At 45.1% G+C, this 22,996-nt stretch overlaps 1 protein-coding gene across 2 annotated transcripts in view; it reads right to left on the bottom strand.

Annotated features, from left to right (window-relative positions):
• Window positions 1-2,568: 2,568 nt before the first annotated feature.
• Window positions 2,569-22,996, bottom strand: part of Lats2 (large tumor suppressor kinase 2) — a 72,447-nt gene continuing 52,019 nt past the window's right edge. Inside the window, exons 3-9 of one of the 2 annotated variants that reach the window (XM_090342422.1) lie at window positions 19,377-19,509; window positions 14,104-15,518; window positions 11,920-12,502; window positions 9,718-9,900; window positions 8,207-8,313; window positions 4,633-4,909; window positions 2,569-2,718 (exon numbers count right to left, since the gene is read on the bottom strand). In XM_090342422.1, coding sequence (XP_090198548.1) covers window positions 2,645-2,718; window positions 4,633-4,909; window positions 8,207-8,313; window positions 9,718-9,900; window positions 11,920-12,502; window positions 14,104-15,518; window positions 19,377-19,509 — 2,772 coding nt within the window. In that variant the 3' untranslated portion in view covers window positions 2,569-2,644. Of the gene's footprint in view, window positions 4,910-8,206; window positions 8,314-9,717; window positions 9,901-11,919; window positions 12,503-14,103; window positions 15,519-19,376; window positions 19,510-22,996 lie in introns of both variants that reach the window. The other variant, XM_090342421.1, reaches the window with a different exon arrangement.

Below are 22,996 nucleotides of genomic sequence, written 5' to 3'. Positions count from 1 at the left end.
GGTTAATTGGAGATAAGAGTCTCTTGTTCTTGGGCTGGGAGTTTGACCTAGTGGTAGAGTGCTTCCCTAGCATGCATGAAGATCGAAGTTCGAAAGTTCGATTCCTTGGTACCACATACATAGAAAAAGCCAGAAGTGGTGCTGTGGCTCAAGTGATAGAGCTCTAGCTTTGAGAAAGCCCATGGACAGTGCTCAGGCCCTGAGTTCAAGCTCCAGGACTGAGGGGGAAAAAGTCTCTCATTCTTTAGTGCCTGGGCTGGCTTTGAACCTCGATCCTCAGATCTCAGCCTCCTGAGTAACTAGGATTACAGGCGTGAGCCACTGTGCCCATCTGGTTTATTTGTTTTTTGTGCCAGAACTGGGGCTACTGTTGTCCCTTTGCATTTTAGCTCAGAATTAGAGCTCTACTACTTGAATCATAAGTTCCACTTCTGACATTTGGCTGATTCACTGAAGATAAACAATAAAATTAATTTCCAAAGCAAGAAATGACATGGGAGAGAGAAGTGGTAGGGACCACCCACTCCCCTTGAGATGGAAGGAGGCCTGGCTCTTGTACACACACACACACACACACACACACACACACACACACACACACACACACACAAATAGGGGATGGGCTAATATCTGAGCATTGGTGGTTCACACCTGTAATCCTAGTATTCAGGAGGCTGAGATCCAAGAATCACAGTTTGAAGCCAACACTAGGCAGGGAAATACCTGAAACTCTTACCTCCAAATCATACACCCAAAGCAAAAAAGTTCAGGCACAGTCCCCAGGCCTGCCGTTCTAGCCAAAAGAAACAATAAAGGGAAGGAAGAAAGGAAGGGGGGAGAGGAGAGAAGAGAGGGGAGGGGATGGGGGAGGAGAGAGGTCTAATAATTCTTCATCTGCCCAGAAACTGGGCTGTAGACCAGATTGTCCTTGTAGTTCTTCCCTAGCTTTGGGATGTATTAATCTATGATTCAATTAAAATGTAGGTTACTTTGGTTACAAACAAAAGAAACCAACTCTGTAAACCTTGCCCAGTTTCCCAGGAGTAGAATTACTGGATCATAGGGAAGCTCTATGTTTAGTCTTTTGAGGATATTTATCAAAATGAAATGGAAACAAAGTGAGTTTTTTCTTTATTGCTGTTTTTTTCTTTTTTGCTTTTGTCTTACTTGTTCATTTATCTGTCTTTGGGAGGGTAAGATGCGGATAGCACAGAAATGGTAAAACAGTGAACAAATGCAGCAGTGGCACTCACTAAACACCATGTGGAAAATGAACCATATAACTTGTGGGTGGGGATGGGAGGGAAAAACTTGGAGAGAGTGAGGGAAGGAGTAACTTAATCAAAAAGAAATGTACTCTTAGGGTTGGGAGTTTGGCCTAGTGGTAGAGTGCACCCCTGTGCAAACTCCCACCTACAACACTATTGGGTCCCCAGTGATGGGGGGGGGGACTGGGGAGGGAGGGACCCAGGAGGATGGCACCCGAAGGCTTCTGCAGCACCAAACCCAGACGTGGACGACGTCCATGGTTGCTGTGTTCAACACCCCCCCTTCTAAATTAATCTTGCCTTTAGTGCTCGCCCTTGCTCATGCACAAAGACCTGGGTTCGATTTCCTCCGTACCACATACATAGAAAAGGCAGTGCTGTGGCTCAAGTGGCAGGGTGCTAGCCTTGAGGAAAAAGCCCAAGGACAGTGCTCAGGCCCTCAGTTCAAGCCCCAGGACTCGGGCGGGGCGGGGGGAGGAAGGAGGGGAGGGAGAGAAGGTAATGTACTCTTTACCTGACTTATATAACTGTAACCCCTTTGTACATCACCTTTATATTAACAGCTGAAAATTCATGAAGGAAAAAATTATTGTTCCAAATTCAATGGTTTTAGTAAACAGATTTTGAAAGCATTATTACACAGAACAGTTTGTGGTTCAGGTTAAGCATTTGCTTTTCAAGAAACTGTTGAAAATGTTTATAGAGTACAATTATTTAAATAATTTGCAATAAACTGGAGCTGTAACTAAAAAAGTATAGCAAAATAAAAACAAGTATAGGAGCCAAGTATGTGGCCTACTGGTAGAATGCTTGCTAGCATGCACAGAGCCCTGGGTATGTGGCCCTCGGTGCCACATACATAGAGCCAGAAGTAGTGCTATGGCTCAAGTGGTAAATAAAGCACTAGCCTTGAGCAACTTAAAGAGCTCAGGGACAGTGCCCAGGCCCTGAGTTCAAGTCTCACAACTGACAAAAAAAAAAAAGATGAAGAAGAGGAGCTGAAAGAAGAGCTGATGCCAGTGGCTCACACCTATAAAGTCCACCCTTAAAGCTGGCCTAGGCAGGAAAGTCTGTGAGCCTCTTATCTCTAATCAACCATCAAAAACCCAGCTATAGAGGTGTGGTTCAAGTGGGAGTGGCAGCCTTGAGCAAATGTTCAGGGAAAGTGCCCAGGCCCTGAATTCAAAACCTGGGAATGGTCAACAAACAAAAACTGGCTATATGAAAGGTATGAGAGTTACTATGTCCTGGCAGGCAAATGTTTTACATTCAGACCAATAAAATGACACCAACAAAGGGGTTTGGATTCAAAATTTTAATAATAAATTGTGCCAGTAGAAGCTTTTAAAAGGCAATGATATATCAATAAATAATAGTTAAATTGAGTTCCTGAGAAAGAACCTACCACATGAAAGTATGTCAGAACGCTGTAAATGACAACACGGAATTCCTATAAAATAGAAAAATACTGTAAGTCACAACACAAGCACAGCAGTCTTCAGGATATGCCATTCATACAAATGTAAACCAGTACACAAGAATCATTCTTAGACACTGATAAACTTCTAAGTGTTGTTGCCTAGTACATACTAAGTAATAGATATATTATGCTAAGAACTTGAAGGAAAAATAATGTGGAATAATATAATGAAAAATATGATGCATCAGATCTTATAAAAAGCAAAAAAATCAAAAATTTTATTCACATAAATCACTTTAAATAAGTAAGAACCATACTAATTGAAATAAGGAATATTTTGTGTATTTTTCTATATAGATATATACAACTTCATGTCTAAGAAAATATGTATGGCTTGTTTTTTATTCCAATGTTACTTTGGAGAAGATTTTCTTTTCAAAGGTTAGAAAAGTGTACTGTTTAAACCAAGTTCAGATTTTACACTTCAAAGCACACTATCTAAAAACAAAAGAAAGGAAAGGAAAGGAAAGGAAAGGAAAGGAAAGGAAAGGAAAGGAAAGGAAAGGAAAGGATTACTGCATATCATGTTGAAGTCTCAGAAGTCTAAGACCAGAAGAGGAGAATATCCATCTAACCTCGCCAGGGAGACAAGTTTAGCAGTAGTGGGATCTTAGTTACAGAATTCCACATACCAACAATACCAAGAATGCTAACCAGAGAAAAGGACAGAAGATCCACAAGAAACCACAAATGTCTTGGCATAGCTGAATTCATCCCTTTTAACAAATATAGGTTTAGTACATGACATATGTGGATGCTTACCAATCCCCGCAAGAAACCAATCATACCCAAAGACACATACATTAAAAAAAATCATTTCTCATTTACACATCTGCATTTCTTTAACAAAACAATAAGGGATACAATCATGGCAAGGAAGTCACCCACACAATACATTAACTGTGGCCTAGAATACCTCATTTAAAAACACTCGGTACAAGCGTATTCACAGGACCTGCTGTGAATGGCAAGATAACGGTAATTTTACAATAGAAAAACCTCTGCTCATGCAGTACTTTCCACACACCAGACATCTGAACTCACACCCATATCATCTCTTTGCTCACACTTCCTAATATACTATAATATGCAAAAAAGCAAAAAAAGCAGCTTTTTAACATTATATCACAATTTTGAAATGTGGGAAAAATACAAAACAAAAACAGTCTCCGTGAAATCTGAGCCGAGTGTTATTAAAAAAAAAAAAAAAAACATTATTGCACAGAGATTTCTTATCACATGTTCTTCACTTTTCATGTGTTTTCCTAAATGTGAGTAAGTGCTATTGGACAAAATACAAATGTAGAAAATAACAGCAGCATGATTTGTCAAAGTAAATCCTTATAATTTAGTTAAGAAAAAAATGGATATCAACAAAATAAGTGCTCTTTCTAACTTGTACTAAAACGTTTTTAAATGTTTGAATGTTGTGAATGAAGGTCTTCAAAAGCCAATTCAAAGGCCTGGTGGTACTCCCTCCCGCCCATCCAACCGGTATCCAGAAGTAAAGACAACTAGACTTGAGTCCCTTAAAAAAAAAAGTTTTGTTTTTTTCCTCTTGGTTTTTGGGTTTCCTTATTGAAGACCAGAATTTCAAGTGATGTAATCAACAGAGCCACAGAGCTTTGCCCCCAATCTGTGACCAAGCCAGGTAGCCCTGGGTCACCTACACATACACAGGCTGGCAGCTTTCACTCTGATCCACTAGATCAGAATTCTCTAAATCCAAGGTCTCAGCCTGTAAAGCCTCTGCCCCTGAAGGCTTTGGACGTCTAAAAGGGTAGCCATTGTCATCAAAGAATCTCCGGAAGGTGAACTCATAGAACGCATGCTCTGGGTGCTTGTTATTGGGGGAGGTGAGTGTGTCCCAGGCCTTGGCACTACCTTCGCTGGCCTCATTCCCAAGGCTCTCATCATCAACTGGGTCAAAATTGGATGTGTCCATAGGGTGGCTGATGGTAGGGACATAGGGGGCTGGCTGCTTGCGAATGTCGCTGGAGAAGTCGATGGTGCTGAAGAACGGGTGGGCCTTCAGGTCATCGGCGCCATCCCTCCCCAGACGGGAGTCAGCTGAGCAGCAGAGTTTGGTGATGAGATCCCTGGCCTCAGGGCTCAGCTTCACCTGGGCTGGAATGTGGAGCGTGTTCTCCCAGTTTATCACCTGAAGAGACAACAGAAAGGTTTTCACCTCACATTTCAAGGGCAAACTGGGAGCTGGGTGCTGGTGGCTCACTCTTATTCATAGCTACTCAGAAGTCTGAGATCTGAGGATTGTGGTTTGAAGCCAGCCTGGGCAGGAAAATTCTTGAGATTCTTAACTCCAAAGGTAACTTTTAGCAAAGGGCTAAAAGTGGGGAGGTTAACACAAAAGTTGCCCTAGTATAGGCAAAAAATAAAATAAATTCAATAGTAAGCTAGGGTGCTTCTTTGATAGTATATGACGTTGCACCTTTTAAAAAAATCTTGCTGGGTGCTTGTGGCTCACCCTTGTAATCCCAGCTACTCAGAGTGCTGAGATCTGAGAATAAAGGTTCAAAGCCAGCCTGGGCATAAAAATCCATGAGATTCTTATCTCCAATTAACCACCAGAAAACTAGTGCTGTGGCTCAAAGCAGTAGAGCACTTAAGCCTTGAGCTGAAGAGCTTAAGGCCCAGAGCTCAAGCCCCACAAAGCAAAAGTATTATAGTGTCAGAAAAAAAAAAAAAAAGTAAACACAGAGGAAGCAATTGTTGGTCTGAGCAGTTCTAACAATCAGTGTGGTTTTATTTTATTTTTATTTTTTTTTGCCAGTCCTGGAGCTCGAACTCAGGGCCTGAGCAATGTCCATGGAGACTTTTTTGCCACAGTGCTACTAATGGCTTTTTCTGTGTATTCGGTACCCAGGAATCCAAACCAGGGCTTCATGCATGCTAGACGAGTACTCCGCCACTAGGCTACACTCCCAGCCCTCAGTGTGGTTTTAAAAGATGGCTTATGATTTTCAATTAAGAAGATACTGATTAGTGTTAAGGACAGTGCTCAGGCCCTCAGTTTAAGAGCTGGGACTGGAAAAAAAGAATACTGATTTTCTTCTATAAAAAATATTGTTGTCATAGGGTGGCAGTGCTCCCACCTGTAATCCTAGCTACCTAGGAAGCTGGGATTTGGGGCCTGAGGTTTGAAGCCAGCCCAGCCAGGAAAATCTGTGAGACTCTTCTCTCCAATAAACCATAAAAACAAAAACAAACAAACAAAAAGCCAGAAGTTGAGCTATGGCTCAAGTGAGAGCTCAGGGGCAGCTCTCAGGTCCAGGTCAATATTTAGTGGGCCAACGTAGTCACTGGGGACTTTTGGACATTAAAGGGTAACTTCAGAGAGAAGAGTGGAGGTGCACAGCCACTAAAATGGCCAGAATTCAAAACATAGGTTTAAGTGTTTGCAGAAAGAATGAGAATCAGTCAGAGGCTGTGTACATTGCTGGTGAAACTGTAAACAGGTACAGCTGTTAAACAGTTAGCAGTTTCTCTAAAAATTAAGCATGGAATGACCACAGAGCTAGCAATCCTACCTCTCTGCCTATATATCCAAAGAAACTGCAAGGAAGGACTGAAGCAAATACTTGCATAGCCATATTCATGGCAGCACTTTTCCCAACAGCCAAGAGGTAGAAACACCCAGAGGTCTATCACTGGATGACTGTATAAACAATTATATCGTACAAACAAAGGATTCTAATTCAGCCTCAAAGAGGAAGGAAACTCCAATATTATACAGCACAATGAGCCTTGTAGGTGACATGCCAAGTGAAATAAGAGTCACAAAAGGACAAATAATATTCATTTCCGCATATATGCGTTAGCTCAAGTAGTCACATTCAGAGAGATGAAGTAAAATAGAGGTGAAGAAAGGAAGGGGAGGCAGGGAAAAAGGGGAGCTATTTAATGGGTACAAAGAAACTGGAATTAAGAGTGTGGAAATGGTGTCAATCAACACTGTGAATATACTTTTTTTTTTTTTTTTGCCAGTCCTGGGCCTTGAACTCAGGGCCTGAGGCACTGTCCTTACGCTTTCTCAAGGCTAGAGCTCTACCACTTGAGCTATAACACTATTTCCAGCTTTTTTTTTTCCTTTTATATATGTGGTATCAAGGAATCAAACCCGGGTCTTAGAGTATGCAAGGCAAGCACACTACCCACTAACTAGGTCAAATTCCTGGCCCCAACATTGTGAATATACTTAATGCCACTAAGTTGCGGGCTTCAAAGTAGTTCAAATCACCAGGTGCAGTGACTCATGCCTGTAATCCAAGTTACTCAGGAGGCTGAGATCTGAGAGTTTAAAGCCAGCCTGGGCTCTAAAGTCCGTGAGACTCTTATCTCCAATTAACCACCAGAAAACTGGAGGCAGTGCTTTGGCTCAAGGAATAGGGTGGTAGCCTTGAGCTGAAGAGCTCAGGGTCAGCGCCCAGGCCCAGAATTCAAGTCCCATGATCAGAAAAAAAAAAAAATTACTCAAATGGTAAAATTGTCCTGTACATCTTAGCACCACAAAGAAAAATCTGGGTTATTTGTCACCAGGTCAGCAAGTTAATGAATGGTTCAGTACGTCAATTAGGGAAGAGAAAACACTAGATTCCAATTAGATTGTAACAGATTGAAATCAAGCCTTGATATAAGGCTTCACTAATTAACAGCCTTTTAATATAGGACATATGAAAGCTTCCTAGACTTGTATTTTGTGCCAAAGTCTGCTGAAGACTTCAGATTTGCAATTTAATCCTTAACTGAGGCTGGATTAATTTGTTTCAAAAAATAAATGGAAACTGTGCACTGGGGGCTCATGCCTATAATCCTAGCTACCCGAGAGGCTGAGGATCAAGGTTCAAAGCCAGCCAAGCAGGGAAGTCCCTGAGAACTTTATCTCCAATAAACTACCAAAAAAAGGGGGCCGGGAGTTTGGCCTAGTGGTTAAAGTGCTTGCCTAGCATGCATGAAGACCCAGGTTCGATTCCTTGGTACCACATACATAGAAAAAAGCCGGAAGTGGTGCTGAGGCTCAAGCGGTAGAGCTCTAGCCTTGAGAAAGTCCAAGGACAGCGCTCAGGCCCTGAGCTCAAGCCCAGGACTGGCAAAATAAATAAATAAATAAATAAAGTCAAGACATAGCATCCAGACTCCTTTGAGTTTAGTACCCCCCCCCAAAAAATTTTAATATATATATATATATATACATATTCATATACACAATAAAGAGGAGAAACAGGATGATCAGAAGTTTCAGACTAACCTGTGTAACTACTGAGTTCAAGACCAGCCTGGGCTACATCAGAGGCAGCTTTAAAACAAAAGAAAGAAACAGCAACAACAACAAAAAAATTCCACTATAGCCAATAAGAGGTCAGATAGTGATAGAGGGTTTCAAACGCATCAGAAAGTGTAGTGCTCAGAAGCACGCAGGTGCACGTCTCTTCCTGCTTACCTTCAACTGGGTTTCTGTCGGGGTAGGTGCCAAAAAGGGTGGCTGCCCCACCAGCATCTCAAAGAGAATCACACCAACGCTCCACCAGTCACAGAGCTGCGTATACCCTGAAAGACATAGTTCATTCAGTTCCAGAGAAGCGCAGAATCCCCTTCAAGATGACTCTTGTCAGATCCTGAGCATATGGCCTTCAGGGAAGCTGGAAAGCACACTCAGGTAGCATTGGCTGGCACTCCCACAAGAAGAGTCCTTGCTTGCAGGAACTCAGAACAGCAGCTGAAGGCCTCTCATGCCATGTGCTGTATGTAGTTCACAGGAACCCCAGCCACGCAGTACTTTCCTACTTCCAGTCACCATTCTGTGATACACATGGGATGTGTTCATAATAAGAAACCACTTTCTTAATTTTAAGAGATTATTGTTGTTCTTAGCAACAATACTTGTAACCAAGTGACCATACAAACAGAGGCACAAATGAAGATACTAGAAACCAAAACCCACAAAGGGCCATGGTTAGATAAAAGCCATTGTGGCGATGGTTTCTTGGGAACCTCTAAGGCATTTCTGGATGGAGCTGAATAGTTTATGAGAAGTCAGCCCCTGGGGCCGCCTGCTAGATCTCTTGATCCTCTCTTTTTACCTAGCTGTTTTGCCACTGGAGACTCAAGCAAAGTCCAGTCCAGGGCTCCTTTCCTGGGAACCAGGTTAGTAACTCACTGTTTTGGGCTAGCTCCTAGTTACCTGGTGTCTCCATACCCAACAGAAATAGCCTCAATCTGAACAGGTCTGGCTGGTCCTAATAAAATCCAACAATGCATGTTGAGGGAGAGACTGCCTGTTACCTGGATTAGCATGACACAGAAGCAAGCCAGCAGCCCACCCACTTGCTATAGGCCATGTAGGCCCATATGTGTAGGGATTCCTCATGTTCTGAAACTGATGGTGTATTTGACTGAAGATAGACAAATAATAGTCCGCTGAGTACTAGTGACTTTATGCTCAGAATAAAGGCAAGATTTGCCTGTAATTCAGCGCTCGCACAAACATGAGAAGAAAACTGTATTTTTGTGCTAGACCCAGAATAACCTGGCCAGGAACACAGGATAGAGAATGCTAAGACTCAAGCCCAGCGATGGGTCTGACAGATCGAGTAGTGGTCCCAGAGTTGTTCCAATCATTTGTTCTGAAACAGTTAAGTTTCAGAGCCACTTCCTCTGAATCTTAGTAGAAAGCCCAGGCCCTACCCATCCCAGCCAGAGGAGGGGACAAGCTGACACTGGCCATATGAAACAAGAAAACGTCCAGAACAGAGATGAGATGCTGGGAGCTTAGAGAAATCCCTTTGCCTTTAGGTTTCCCTGGGCACAAATATACACTGGAAATATAGTCTTGGAAACCTAAAGATAAGAGAGACTCATAAAAGTTATCCGGCTTCTCAGGGGTGGAAAGGAGAAATCATCTCAAGTCAGTGGCTAGCCATGGAGCTTGTGATAAGCAGCCCCTCAGTGTACCTTTTCGCAGAAGCACCTCTGGCGCGATATAATTTGGAGTCCCAACCAGGGAATGTGCCAAGCACCTCTGGTGCTGCTTCTGAGCTCTCTGTTCTAGAGTCTTCAGCCTCTCCCCACATCGGCAGTTAGACACATTGTCCCAGAGGTCGCCAGGCTCCATGCTGTCCTGTCTGACGTGGCTCCCTTTGCCCAGGAATAAAGGATGGTGAGAGAATAGAAAGTAAGGTGAATCTTCATAACTCAATGTGACAGATCCAAAGTTTAAAGCAATTAAGCTTTCACAAGTAAGTTCAATCAGTTGCTGACACATTAGGACAGAGAATCCTCCCCCAGTTACTCCACAAGGACATCTGTGGTTCCTGGCTGAGGCTTGTACAAGTTGAGGGCACCAGTGTCAGGGCAGAAACAATAGGAGTAGTAAAGTATACTGTATGAATCAGACAATCAAACAAGATAAGAAAGGCCAGAAAGGAACTGAGCATTCGAGGCTCATGCTTGTAATAATGGTTCGAATCCAGCCTAGTGTCTGGGAAACCTTCATCTCCAATTGAGCAATAAAAATCCAGAAGCAAAGCTATGGCTCAAGTGGTAGACTGCTAGCCTTGAGCCAAAATGCTCAGAAACAACACTCAGGCCCTGAGTTCAAGCTCCATGATGGATATAAAATTAAAATAATAATTTAAAAAAGGTCTGTGAGTGTGGCACAGTGTTAGCATGCTCACCTAGGATGCACAAAGCCCTGGGTTCAATTCCCTGGAACCACATACATAGAAAAAGTCAAAAGTGGCACTGTGGCTAAAAGTGTCCAAGGAGCCGGATGCAGTGGTTTTGTACCTGTAAACCTACTCAGGAGGCTGAGATCTGAGAATCACGATTCAAAGCCAGCCTGGGCACTAGAGACCATGAGACTCTTATCTCCAATTAACCACTAAAAATGGGAAGTGGGGTAATAGCCTTGAGCTGAAGAGCTCAAGGACAATGCCCAGGCCCAGTGGTAGGGTGGTATCCTTCAGCTGAAGAGCTCAAGGACAGCACCCAGCCCCAGAGTTCAAGTTCCACGACCGACCAAAAAAAAAAAAAAAAAAAAGTGTCCAGGAGAGTGCCCAGGTATGGAAAAATGGAAAAACTAAAGAAGACTTCAAAAATGGGTTCAGTATCAGAGTGAAAATGAAGATCAGTTCTGAGTTAAATATATAAGCTAAAGTATTAGAATTAATTAACTCAAGAACTCCAATCATAAATAAGCAGCTGATTTTAGTCTTTGGAAAGAGAACTATAGGAAATTAAATAACTATACATTTGATTCAGGGCAGCTAAAAGAGAGGCTGAGAGACTTTTCCTTTTCATGTCCAGGAACTTGTCCGTGCTAAGCAAGTGTGTTAACGCTGAGCTACACACTCAAACCACATGCTTATTTCTCAAAGCTTCTTTTAAATAGTGGAAAAGTGATGTTTTTTTCTCAAAGTTCCCATGACAACCTATTGACTTCAAAAAGTACCAACACTTAAGTCCACTAATTTAAAAAACAGAACAAGGTCAGGAGCACGGCCTAGTGGTAGAGTGCTTGCCTAGCACACATGAAGACCCAGGTTCGAGTACTCGGTATCACATACACAGAAAAAACCGAAAGTGGTGCTGTGGCTCCAATAGTAGAGCCCTAGCCTTGAGAAAGCCCAAGGACAGTGCTTAGGCCCTAAATATAAACCCTGGGACTGGCAAAATAAATTAAATAAAAATAAACAGATAAAATTAAATTAAAAAAAAAAAAAAAAACAGGGAGCCGGGAATTTGACCTAGTGGTAGAGTGCTTGCCTAGCATGCATGAAGACCTGGATTCGATTCCTTGGTACCACATACATAGAAAAAAAAAAGCCAGAAGTGGTGCTGAGTCTCAAGTGGTAGAGCTCTAGCTTTGAGAAAGTCCAAGGACAGTGAGTGCTCAGGCCCTGAGCTCAAGCCCAGGACTGGCCAAAAAAAAAAAAAACAGAACAAAACAAAAAAGATACCAACACAAAATATCTCCCTCACCAACTCATATAAAGTACGCAATTCCTTCAGGGAGAAAAGTAAGTCATATCAAATTATAAATGGAGTGAAAGGTAACTTTGCAATAATTAGGAGCCAGCAGGATGGGACCGGCTGCCTCAGAAGGTTGAGCTCCGGACAGATGCAGAGATGACCCCAAAATGCCCAGGATAGTACCTTTCTGGTAGTATTTTGAATTATGAGTCCACCTAAATCCAGTGCAGAGGCCAAAATCTGTCAGTTTGATGTGACCGTCCAAGTCGATCAAAATGTTGTCAGGCTTGATGTCTCGATGGATGAAGCCCATCTTGTGGACACTCTCAATGGCCAAAGTCAACTCTGCAATGTAGAAGCGGGCCAGGTGCTCAGGGAAGACCTCCATCCGGATCAGCAGGCTCATCATGTCTCCCCCAGGGATGTAGTCCATCACAAAGTACAGGCTATCTTTATCTTGGAAGGAATAGTAGAGTTTGACGACCCACTCGTTGTCTGCCTCAGCCAGGATGTCCCTCTCTGCCTTGACATGGGCCACCTGATTCCGGTTCAGGACATCTTTCTTCCTCAGGGTCTTCATGGCGTACAAGGCATGAGTGTCCACCTTGCAGGCAAGGCACACTTCTCCAAAGGCACCGATCCCCAGGGTTTTGATTTTCACAAACATGGACTTGTCCATCTTGGCCCTCTTCAGCCTGTTGTAATTAGACTCCTTTTGGTAGAGGATCTTCCTCATCTGCTCTTGTTCAGCCTCGCAGAGCCCAGCCTACATGTAAAGAAAATTAGACAGAGCGTCACCCTAGTGACCCCGTGGCAACAGGAGACTGGGGTTTTGAGGAAAGCCTGGAACTAGAGCATGCTACAGAAGAATGAGCCTAGTACACGACCAGCAGAATTACAAGTGGTTATTCTCATAGCCATATAAACATACATATTTATAATCCAAAGGAAGATCAGAGAAAACAGCTCTTCTCTCGGTGGCTTCCAACTCTAAAAGTGAAGGAAACTCTCTACTCATTAAAAAGATGAGGGGAAGTGGGCACGGCGGCTCATACTTGTAATCCTAGGTACTCAGGAGGCTGAGATCTGAGGATCGAGGTTCAAAGCCAGCCTGGGCACTAAAGAACATGAGACTCTTATCTACAATGAATCACTACTGAGGCTGTGGCTCAGGGGTAGGGCTGTAGCCTTGAGCTGAAGAGCTCAGGGACAGCATCCAGGCCCAGAGTTCAAACCCTATGACCCACAAAAAAAATAAACATTTTTTAATTATGAGGGGGCTGGTAATACAGACTAGTGAAAGAGTGCTTGCCTAGCATGCTCAAAGCCCTAGGTTTGTTTCCTTGGTACCACATACTCAGAAAAAGCCAGAAATGGTGCTGTGGCTCAAGTGGCAGAGCAGGAGCCTTGAGCAAAAACTGTCCAAGGAAAGTGCCCAGGCCCTGACTTTCAGAGTTTGGAATGACTGGCTGTGTGTGATTCATAATTACTGTTACATTATTTAAGTAATTTATTGAGGTTCAAAGCCAACCCCAGCACTAAAGACCAAGGGTCTCTTATCTCCAATTAACCTCTAGAAAAGGGGAAGCAGGGCTGTGGCTCCAGGGCTAGGGCAGGAGCCTTGAGCTCTTTAGCCCTTCAGCTTAAGGACAGCATCTAGGTCCAGAGTTCAAGTCCCATGACCCTCCCCCCCAAAAAATCCCAGTTTCAATATATAAACCTGAAACTTTGATTTTATTCATTCACTAGTAAGTCATCTTTCAGGAAGTTTCTTCAAGAATAAGGAACATGCCACAAAAATCAACTTGCCAGTTTATCTATTAGGCACATTATATACAGCAATCACAAATTCCCCGAGGTCAGCAGAAGGGTAAGGAGAAATGGAAGCCACATTTGTGACTTTTCTAAGTCACTGATCCACAATAAGACCGTGAATCCTGGCTCTGGTGGCTCACAGCTGTAATCCTAGCTACTCAGAGAGCTGAGATCTGAGGATGACTGAGGCCAGCCCCAGGCAAAAACAAAACAAACAAAAAACAAAACCTGCGGGAAGTGGAGGTGTGGCTCAAATGGTAGTGCAACAGCCCTGAGCAAAACACCCAAGTGAAAACAGGAAGCCTGAGTTCAAGCTTCAGAACTAACACATGGACATGGACATAGGGACGGACGGACGGACATACGGACGGACATACGGACGGGGACACACACACACACACACACACACACACACACACACACACACGACTATGACCCTGAGATGGGTTCCTGATAAAGGAATGTAACAGAATCAAACAGGACTTCCAGTGAAGCACATTCCCAACAAGAGAAGTGCCAGAAGAGAGAGCTAAGAATGAAGACAGAAATTACTTTGCTCATTTCTTGCTCCAGCTGCAGCCTGCGGTTCACCTTCTGCTGGTAGGTCTTTATAACATTTTCCACATGTTGTTCCATGAAGAACTTAAAGGCATATGGGGAATAGCTCTTGATGCGAGACTCTCTCTTCTCTTCATCTCTGCTGTTTTTGCGAACAGGAACTGGGGAGGTTTGGATCTGCTTTTTATCCTTGCTGCCTTTGTCCCCCTTGGCACTCTTGTGATTCTTGTCACCCCTGTCGGTGGGCTCTGAGCGAAGGCTCTGCTCCATACTAGCACACAGACTGTCCAGGCCTAGGTCATACTGCTCAGACTTGCTGTGCAGCAACAGGTGCTTGGGGTAGGGTGGTGGCAGGCACCTGCGGTCAGGGCCCCCATACTCCACCTCCAGGGGGTGAACGCTGGCACTGGATAGGCCCAGGCTGTGTTCTTCCTTGCTGTCTAGGACCTCAGTGGCAGGAGCAGGGGCAGGAACCCAGGCAGGGTGTGAAGGCCCCACAGCTGTCTGTGGCTCAGGTCTCAGCACCCGCACACTCTTCACTGGGTTCAGAATGTGTGCGGCTGTGACAGCCGTGACAGTGTTGGGGGCAGGCAGGGAGGGCTCAGGCTGGCCTGTCACACCGACCCGTGGTTGCTGGCTGTTGAAAGAGTTGGTCCTGCTGGGTCCTGGGCCACTGGACCGAAAGGCCACATGCTGGCGTGGTGCCTCCAGGCCAGGCTTCTGCAAGGAGTCACGGCGGACCAGTGTGGCACCTGGCCACTGCTGCACTGGAGTGCCACCCAGCTCATACAGGTCCATGTTAAGGCTGTTTCTGGAGGAAACCAGAAGGCTCTGTGTGGGGCTGTCACCGGCAAACCCCTGACCTCGGGACCCCATCACATGCAGTTGGTGGGTTCCAGGCCCAGCCTGCTTGTGGTGCACATGTGGCGCATAGAGCCCTGGAGTAGGGGCTGAGAACGCCAGGCCTGGTCCTGGCGGGGCCCCCTGGCCCTTGGCAGTCAGGCTAGAGTAGCTCCCGGGCTCTGGTGGTGTCTTGCTCTGGAAGGAGGGGCTGCGCTGCACACTGTAGCCCAGGGGCTCGGCTGGCACCAAGATGTGCGGGCGGCTGTAGTGAGGGCCCGGCATCGGCAGGGCTGCACCTGAGGCAGGAAAGTGCGTCCCCGCGGCCTCCACGCCTGCGCCATAGTTTTTGGTAGGGTGCTGGTGGCCATGTACCCCATGGGGGGTGACGCCAGAATAGAGGAAATCCATGTAGGGTCGTGGCACATCCTCCAGTGCAGTGGGGCCCTCGGGGCCAAAGCCTGGACCCTCATAGGCAGAGCTTCCCAATGGGTGGTAGGGTGGATAGGCTTCGCCTGTACCTTCAAAGCTGGGCCTCCGTGTCACCGGGGCAGGTGCAAGTCCCTTTCCTGCAGCAGAAAAGAACAGAAGGGTGGCATCAGAGTGACATTAAGGGGGTCTTGGGCAGGGGAATAGGAAGGAGGCCAGTAACAGCCCCCAAGAGAGATGGGAGCTTTTGGTGCCCCCACACTAGTCCTAAATTCTACTCACATCCTGATTCAATACCCCACTGACACTGTCATTGGTAATTCTGTGAATCTCCCATTCTGTGGCTCTTTGTTTCATTTCCACAGGAAGACTTTATTAGCACTAAAGTTGTGGGATTATGCATCTATACCCTTGCAAATCACTATTTTGGCTCCCACCTGCTCTTGTGAGGCAATCTCCTTTGCCACTCCTTCTAGGAAAAGTCTTCCCATTACCTAGTATATTCCACAATGAAGTACATAAAATTAACACGCCAATTAGCAGCACCTATTAGGGGCCAATTAAGCGCCAAAGGACGCTTCAGTCCTGAGAGATCAGAGCACTTGGCTCCTTGTTTTCTTTGCTGTTGTCCTTTTGCTTTTACTTGTAACAAACCTAGCTGTCTGTGTGAAACTGTCTGTCCCTGAATTACTTCTTCAGGAAGACCAAGAACCCACAGGTCCTAGTGATCCAACTCTTGCTGGTGAAAAGATCTGTGAGTTCTCTCACTTTCAGGTTGATCCTCACACTAGCCATGTGTCTTGGGGCTGAACAACTACACAGGGTCTCCACTCTGAGCTAGAGACAGTGTATCCCATCCAGCGGGGACCAATCACCTTAATCTGGCATGGGAAGGGAACAGGAGACCACAGACCAAGAAGTACGTGGGTCACAGGCTAGTGAAGGCACTGCCTAGTCTTGTGAGGTACTATGTGGTAGGCAGTCAGTATTGTTTTCTACCTGACATGCTCAAGCTACATAGGACAGTTGAATTTGCTGTCACAGGATTCTCAAACTCTGCTTTTTTCCCTAACAAAGGTCAGAATCATACCTGCTCAAAATGTCTACTTTCCTTTCACCTAGCTCTCTAAATGAAAGGTTTCCTGATTTTTTTTGTGTGTGTGTGGTTTTGGCCAGTTATGGGACGTGGACTCAGGGCCTTGACACTATCCCTGAGCTTATTTTGCTCAAGGCTGGCATTCTACCATTTGATCCACAATACCACTTCTGGCTTTTTTTCTGTGTATGTGGTACTGAGGAATGGTACATGAATGCTAGGCAAGCACTCAACCACTAAACCACATTCCCAGTCCTCTGGGGTTTTTGCCTTTATTAAAATCACACAAGGCAGGGCCAGGAGTTTGGCAGTGGTAGAGTGCTTGCCTAGCAGGCATGAAGTGGTGCTGAGGCTTAAGTGATAGAGTTCTAGCCTTGAGAAAGTCCAAGGCCCTGAGCTCAAGCCCAGGACTGACAAAAAAAAAAAGGAGGCTCATAGCTGTAATCCTATCAAAAAGCTGGAAGTGTCGGGGCAGGGCGTCTGGCCTAGTGTAGAGTGCTTGCCTAGCATGCACGAAGACCTGGGTTCGATTCCTCGGTACTACATACGTAGAAAAAAGCCAGAAGTGGTGCTGAGACTCAAGTGGTAGAGCTCTAGCCTTGAGAAATTCCAAGAAAAGTACTCAGGCTCTGAGCTCAAGCCCAGGACTGGCAAAAAAATAAAAAAGAAAGTTATATATATATATAAAAAAAGCTGGAAGTGGAAGTGGAGCTGTGGCTCAAGTAGCAGAGCATTAGCCTTGAGCAAAGAAGCTCAGAAAGAGCGCCCAAGTCCTAGGTTCAAGCCCTAGGACCAACACAAAAACAAAAATAAATTAAAAAAAAAACCCAAAAATTAAACACAGGTTTCTTCCACAAACATATAGGTGGATTTTTGCTGCTGTCTCCAATTCCTGATTTTTCTACTTTCAGAAATTTTCTTCATTTAAATTTCCTGGAAGGAAAGGAAAAGGCCCTTTTCATTTCCCTACATCAGATGCTCTGTTCCAGAGCCTGCTTTGGCAGAGTATGCTGTAGTCCAAAAGCTGTGACTTACTTGCTCATTCATGAGGACTGCATCTGGCCTCCAAGGTAACTCAGCTGAGTGAAGGCCTTAACATCCATCTACTGAGCACAAGTTACAGTGACCAAATTATGGTTTTGCTCCCCGGACTAATGCTTTTCTGTGAATACAGCACAGCGTAGAGCCCGTTTCCCTTGGAATTAGAACTCCAAGAATCATAATGTGAATGAGGACTCATTTAGAAAATACCTTCTCTCAAGAAGGAAACAGAAATTTGTGCTCTCCTAACAACAGATAAAGCTTATGAAACCTGTGAGATTTTTCTCATTCATGTGAAGTAGGTTTTCAATAAAATGGGGAAAACTATGCTTGTAAGCTATCGATCCAGGGTCTCAAGTACCTAAAATCTGACCTATCCTGCACCCTCAGAGAAGAATATAATTGACAGCCAATAAATCCCAGTGGGTACCTCCATCTATTTCCAGGGGACAGCTGGAGAAATCCCATAGAGGTTCCCCAAAAGTGCCCATCATTGAGTGTGAAAAATAGTGTGTTTTTGGTTGGTTGGGGGGCTTGAACTCAGGGCCTAGGCCACTGTCCTTGAACTTTTCTGCTCAAAGCTAGCACTCTATTACTTTGAGCCACAGTTTCACTTTTGGCTTTTTCTGTGTATGTGGTACTGAGAAATAAAAATCAGGGCTTCATGCATGCTAGGCAAGCACTCTACCACTAGGCCACGCTCCCGGATCTCCACCACCTACCTTTTTGGGGGCTGGAGAATGGGAGGAATCATGAGACTTGAACTCCGCCAGGGCACTGTCCCTGAGCTCTTCAGCTCAAGGCTACTGCCCTACCCTTAGGCCTGGGCATTGTCCCTGAGCTTTTCACCTCAAGACTACTGTCCTATCCCTGGGCCTGGGCATTTGTCCCTAAGCTCTTCAGCTCAAGGCTACTGGTCTACCCTTGAACCAAGCCCCACTTTTGTTTCCTAGAGGTTAATTGGAGATAAGAGTCTCAGGTCCTTTTGTACCTGGGCTGGCTTTGAACCTCGATCCTCAGATCTCAGCCTCCTGAGTAGCTAGGATTATAGGCATGAGCCACTGTGCCGATCCTAGAAGCTTAAACTCAAGGCCTGGACACTGTACTTGACCTTTTGTCCTTACTGTTTGGTTCACAACTCCTAATTTGGCTTTTTTTTTGGGGGGGGATGGGAAGTTAAGCGAAGTTAAGAGTCTCACAGACTTTTTTGCCTCAGCTGGCTTCCAACTATAATCAGATCAAGCCTCTGGAGTATAGGTAGGATTAAGGTGTGAGCCACTGGTACCAAACTGAGAATTGATAAGTATTTCAAAAACCTTTCTCTAGGAAAAGAGCAAGTAAAAAGAACATGTTTACTTTGCTGGATTTTTTTTCTTCTTTCAGAAAACAAAACAACCACAAAAACCCTCTAGACAAGGGGCCTGGCATTTGGCCTAGTGGTAGAGTACTTGCCTAGCATGCACCAAGACCCTGGTTTGATTTCTCAGTACTACATACATAGGAAAAGCCAGAAATGGTGCTGTGGCTCAAGTGGTAGAGCTTGAGAAAGTGGTAGCCTTGAGAAAGCCCAAGGACAGTGCTCAGGCCCTGAGTTCAAGTACCAGCACTGCCCCACTCCCTACCCCCCAAAAAACCCTTCTAGACAAGACATACCACAGATTATTTCAGATGGGGTAGAGTGAGTATAGGCAAGTTTCTTCCTCCCTCCATGGCTTACTATCAAGCCATGGTAGGCTCAGTTCAACCTTTAGCCATGCAAGGCTATGTGCCAAAACTACTGACCAAAACCAGTCCTCCAGACCTCTTCCTGCTAACAGTTCCATGTTCTCAAATTCTCACCCACCTCACTGTCACTGCTCACCTGGGGAAGTCTGTTTAATGACACGAACAATCTGCTCATTCCTCGGGTCCAGGTAGCCCATCTTACTGATGTACTCCAGGGCCGCTTCGATACTCCTGCTGCCCGTCTGCTTGAGTGCTCTGCCTGCCATTTCCTGGGAAAGAAACAAGGAGAGGTAAGAGCATGTCATGGTGACTAGTGACATCTAACCCTACTCAGGGCCTGCCAGAGCCCTAAGGAAATTCAGGATGAATTTAGGTGGCATCTGATAACAGCTGAGGTCATACCACATGTGCATTGTTAAGCTTGTGTCAGGAGCTCAAGAGAATCCTAATGCATAGTAGATAAGAAAAAGCTTTGGTGGGGGCGAGGGGGGGTGTCGAGAGTTTGGCTGAGTGATGACAGTGCTTGCACAATGACCAGGTTTGATTCCTTGGTACCACATACATAGAAAAAGAAAAAACTAGAAATGGTGTGTGCTGTGGTTCAAGTGATAGTGCTCTAGCCTTAAGAAAGCTCAAGGATGGTGCTCAGGCCCTGAGTTCAAGTCCTGGGACTGGCACAAAAAAATTGTTTGGGCCAAGAGTATGGCCTAGTGGTAGAGTGCTTGCCTAGCATACACAAAGTCTTGGTTTCGAGGTTTCGATTCTTTGGTACCACATACACAGAAAAAGCCAGAAGTGGTGTGGTCTGGCTCAAGTGGTAGAGTGCTAGCCTTAAGAAAGCTCAAGGACAGTACCTAGGCCCTAAGTTCAAGCCCCAGGACTGGGAAAAAAAAAAAAAAGAATAAACATAAGCTCCTGTTTTCAGCGTACTTTTGTGGCTGGACTGGTAAATCCAAGATGAGCATAGAAACAAAGAAGTTGGGCGGAGAGTTTGGTCTAGTAGTAGAGTTCTTGCCTAGCATGCACGAAGACCAGCATGCGATTCCTCAGTACCACATACATAGAAAAGCCAGAAGTAGTGCTTTGGCTCAAGTGGTAGAATACTAGCCATGGACAAAGACAGTGCTCAGGCCCTGAGTTCAGTCCCGAGGACTGGCAAAACAAAATAACAGAAAACAAAAACAAAGAAGTTACAGGAGGAAGAGGAAGAACTGAAGGAGTCAGGGAACTTGGATCTCATCCTGGCTAAGAGAGTCATGTATGACCTACTTGAATACTTGTAGCCACGCCGGCTCTAGGAGTAGAGACTTGCCCTTAGAGAATCTGACTATTTGGGTAAAGACAGGTGTAAATGGGAGCATTCAGAGCCCTGTTGGTCATTGTGAACTACCAGTGGGATGAACCCAGACAGACACAAACAAGCAGAACCCGGGGACAGCTGCAGGGTGCAGAACTGAAGGTACTCCATTGGGAGGAGGGGAGCCAAAGAAATAGGAAAGGACTCAAACATTGCCAGAGTCAGGAAGGCTGTGCCTTGGCACCTGATCTTTTGGGATAGAAGGGCTAGGGTGGCTCCTGGGCAAGGACAAAGCAGAAGCAGGTAGAGGTAACGATGGGAAAAACAATGGGAGAGCAGGCAGAGATAAGGAAAGAAAGTCATGGGTGGGAACGCAGGAAGTCTCCAGGACACTGGGGGTGGCCAGAGCTGCACAGGGGCATTCAGAGGAAGGCAATCTGGCTATGGGAGCAGAGAATCACTCTTTCCCTATCACTTCTTGATCAGCCACATGCTATCTGTGACTTCTATGCCCCTTAGCCAATGGTGTGTCTGTCTATCTGCTTCTTTAGGACTAAAAGAAACCTGGCAGGGTCTGAAACTCCAAATGAGTAACAGCTGCACTCCCCCTGTTCCCCCCCACACACACACCCAGGGGGTGCATATTGCCCACAGGGCCAATCACTTAACGTTAAATTAGAACAAATGACATACATATATACTCAAGAGTTGTGGCCAAGAGTGGGGCCTAGTGGTAGAGTGCTCACCTAGCATGCATGAAGCCCTAGATTCAATTCCTCAGTACCATATACACAGAAAAGGCCAGAAGTGGTGCTATGGCTCAAGGGGTAGCCTTGAGAAAGAGCAAGGACAGTGCCCAGGCCCTGAGTTTAAGCCCCAGGACCAGCAAAACAATAAAATAAAAGATCTCCCAACATTAAATCAAGTTCTCTACTCCTAGCTGTGTAACAGCAGAGTGGAAGGGCAAAAACCATTGGCTGCACTAAGCTAGAAAGTCAGGTGTACTCCAAAGATAGTGGAGGAAAAAGGGCCTGGGTAGACAGGAACCTGAAAACTGCCATCAACAAGACCACAGACTGTGTTAGAAGAGATGGACAGAAGTACCAGGTTAAGAGGCAGATGGAGAGAAGACAGTTACTGAGATCAAGGCAGTTCTATGAAGTGGCACTGGCTTGTTAGAAAAGACAAATGTTTGCCATCTAGAGAAGTCCTGGGGAGAAGGTAGCAGAGTCTGTCCCATCTCACTTTCCTAGGTGTGCTATGTCATAAGGTCATGTCTGTTAGACCCTTGGGGTTTGGAGGAAGACAAACTGAAGACTACATCTCGGCCAGGGGCTAATGGCTTATGCCTGTAATCAAAAACTACTCAGGAGGCTGAGATCTGATTCTGTGTCTTGGAAAGGTGATGTTGGCCAATAGGAACTCAAACACCATGTCCAAGAAGCCAGCTTTCTTTTCTGGGCAGACAGCATGCTGGAGCTTAAGATGTTTCCAGGTCTTAAACTTGCTTCATTCTTGACCTACAGCTATACTACAATGGCTCCATATGTGCAAAACAGGATTGCTGGCTTTACCTACCCTCCCCACTTTGGAATCATTTGTAATAATTTGTAATCTGGAGACATACTCTATAGGCCTAACTAGGTAAAGTGGAAGACGACTACGGATGTTGTCTCTCCCATTTCACACCTGGTCCAGCAAAACTTGACATGGTATTAACTCCAAGCATTATAATAAGGGAATCATGGTACTGACCAATATTGTCCTATGGGCTCTTACAGACCTCTTATTCTTGCACACTCACACATATGCAAAGCATATGAGCATAGGAAGAAGTGCTAATCAGAGCTTCCACAGAAAAGGAGCTGGAAGTGCTAAACACTGCTGCTCAAAGACAAGCATGAAGAGGCTGGCTGCTTATCCTTTTCTGGGGAACAGCCCCAGGATGCTATTCTCGGCCTCGAATACTTGGCTCTGGACCAAAGAGAAGGAATTATTCCTGGCCCTTCAAAGCAAAGCTCCTGAAAAATGCCTGCCTCATTATTAAAATGAACAGATCAGGCTGAATTTGGCTTAGTGCCTGCTTAGCAAGCCCAAGGCCCTGAATTCAAATCCCCAGAATCGTCAAAAACGTTATCTTAAAACCCAAATCCAAAGAGGATGTGTGTGTGTGTTTGTAAAATGTGATATACTGAGGTTTCAAACTTCCTTGGTTTTCTGATAGTTCTAACAAATTCCACTTTAGTTGAATGAATTGTGTATTTTACAAGGATTGCTAGACATGGCATCTAAGACCTTGTACATGCAAGCACTTTAACCCTGGGCTAGACTATCAGCCCAATGAATTCTTAAAAGCTGGGGTTTGGAGAGGGGGCGGGATCTGGCCTAGTTGTAGTGTGCTTGCCTAGCATGCACTAAGACCTGTGTCTGATTCCTCAGTACCACATACATAGAAAAGA

The sequence above is a fragment of the Megascapheus bottae genome, chromosome 11 (genome assembly GCF_031878675.1).
Source record: "Megascapheus bottae isolate mThoBot1 chromosome 11, mThoBot2.hap1, whole genome shotgun sequence".
In the NCBI taxonomy this organism is placed as follows: domain Eukaryota; kingdom Metazoa; phylum Chordata; class Mammalia; order Rodentia; family Geomyidae; genus Megascapheus; species Megascapheus bottae.
The sequence above is the reverse complement of the archived record's forward strand: the minus strand, read 5'-3'. Positions and strand labels throughout refer to the sequence as shown.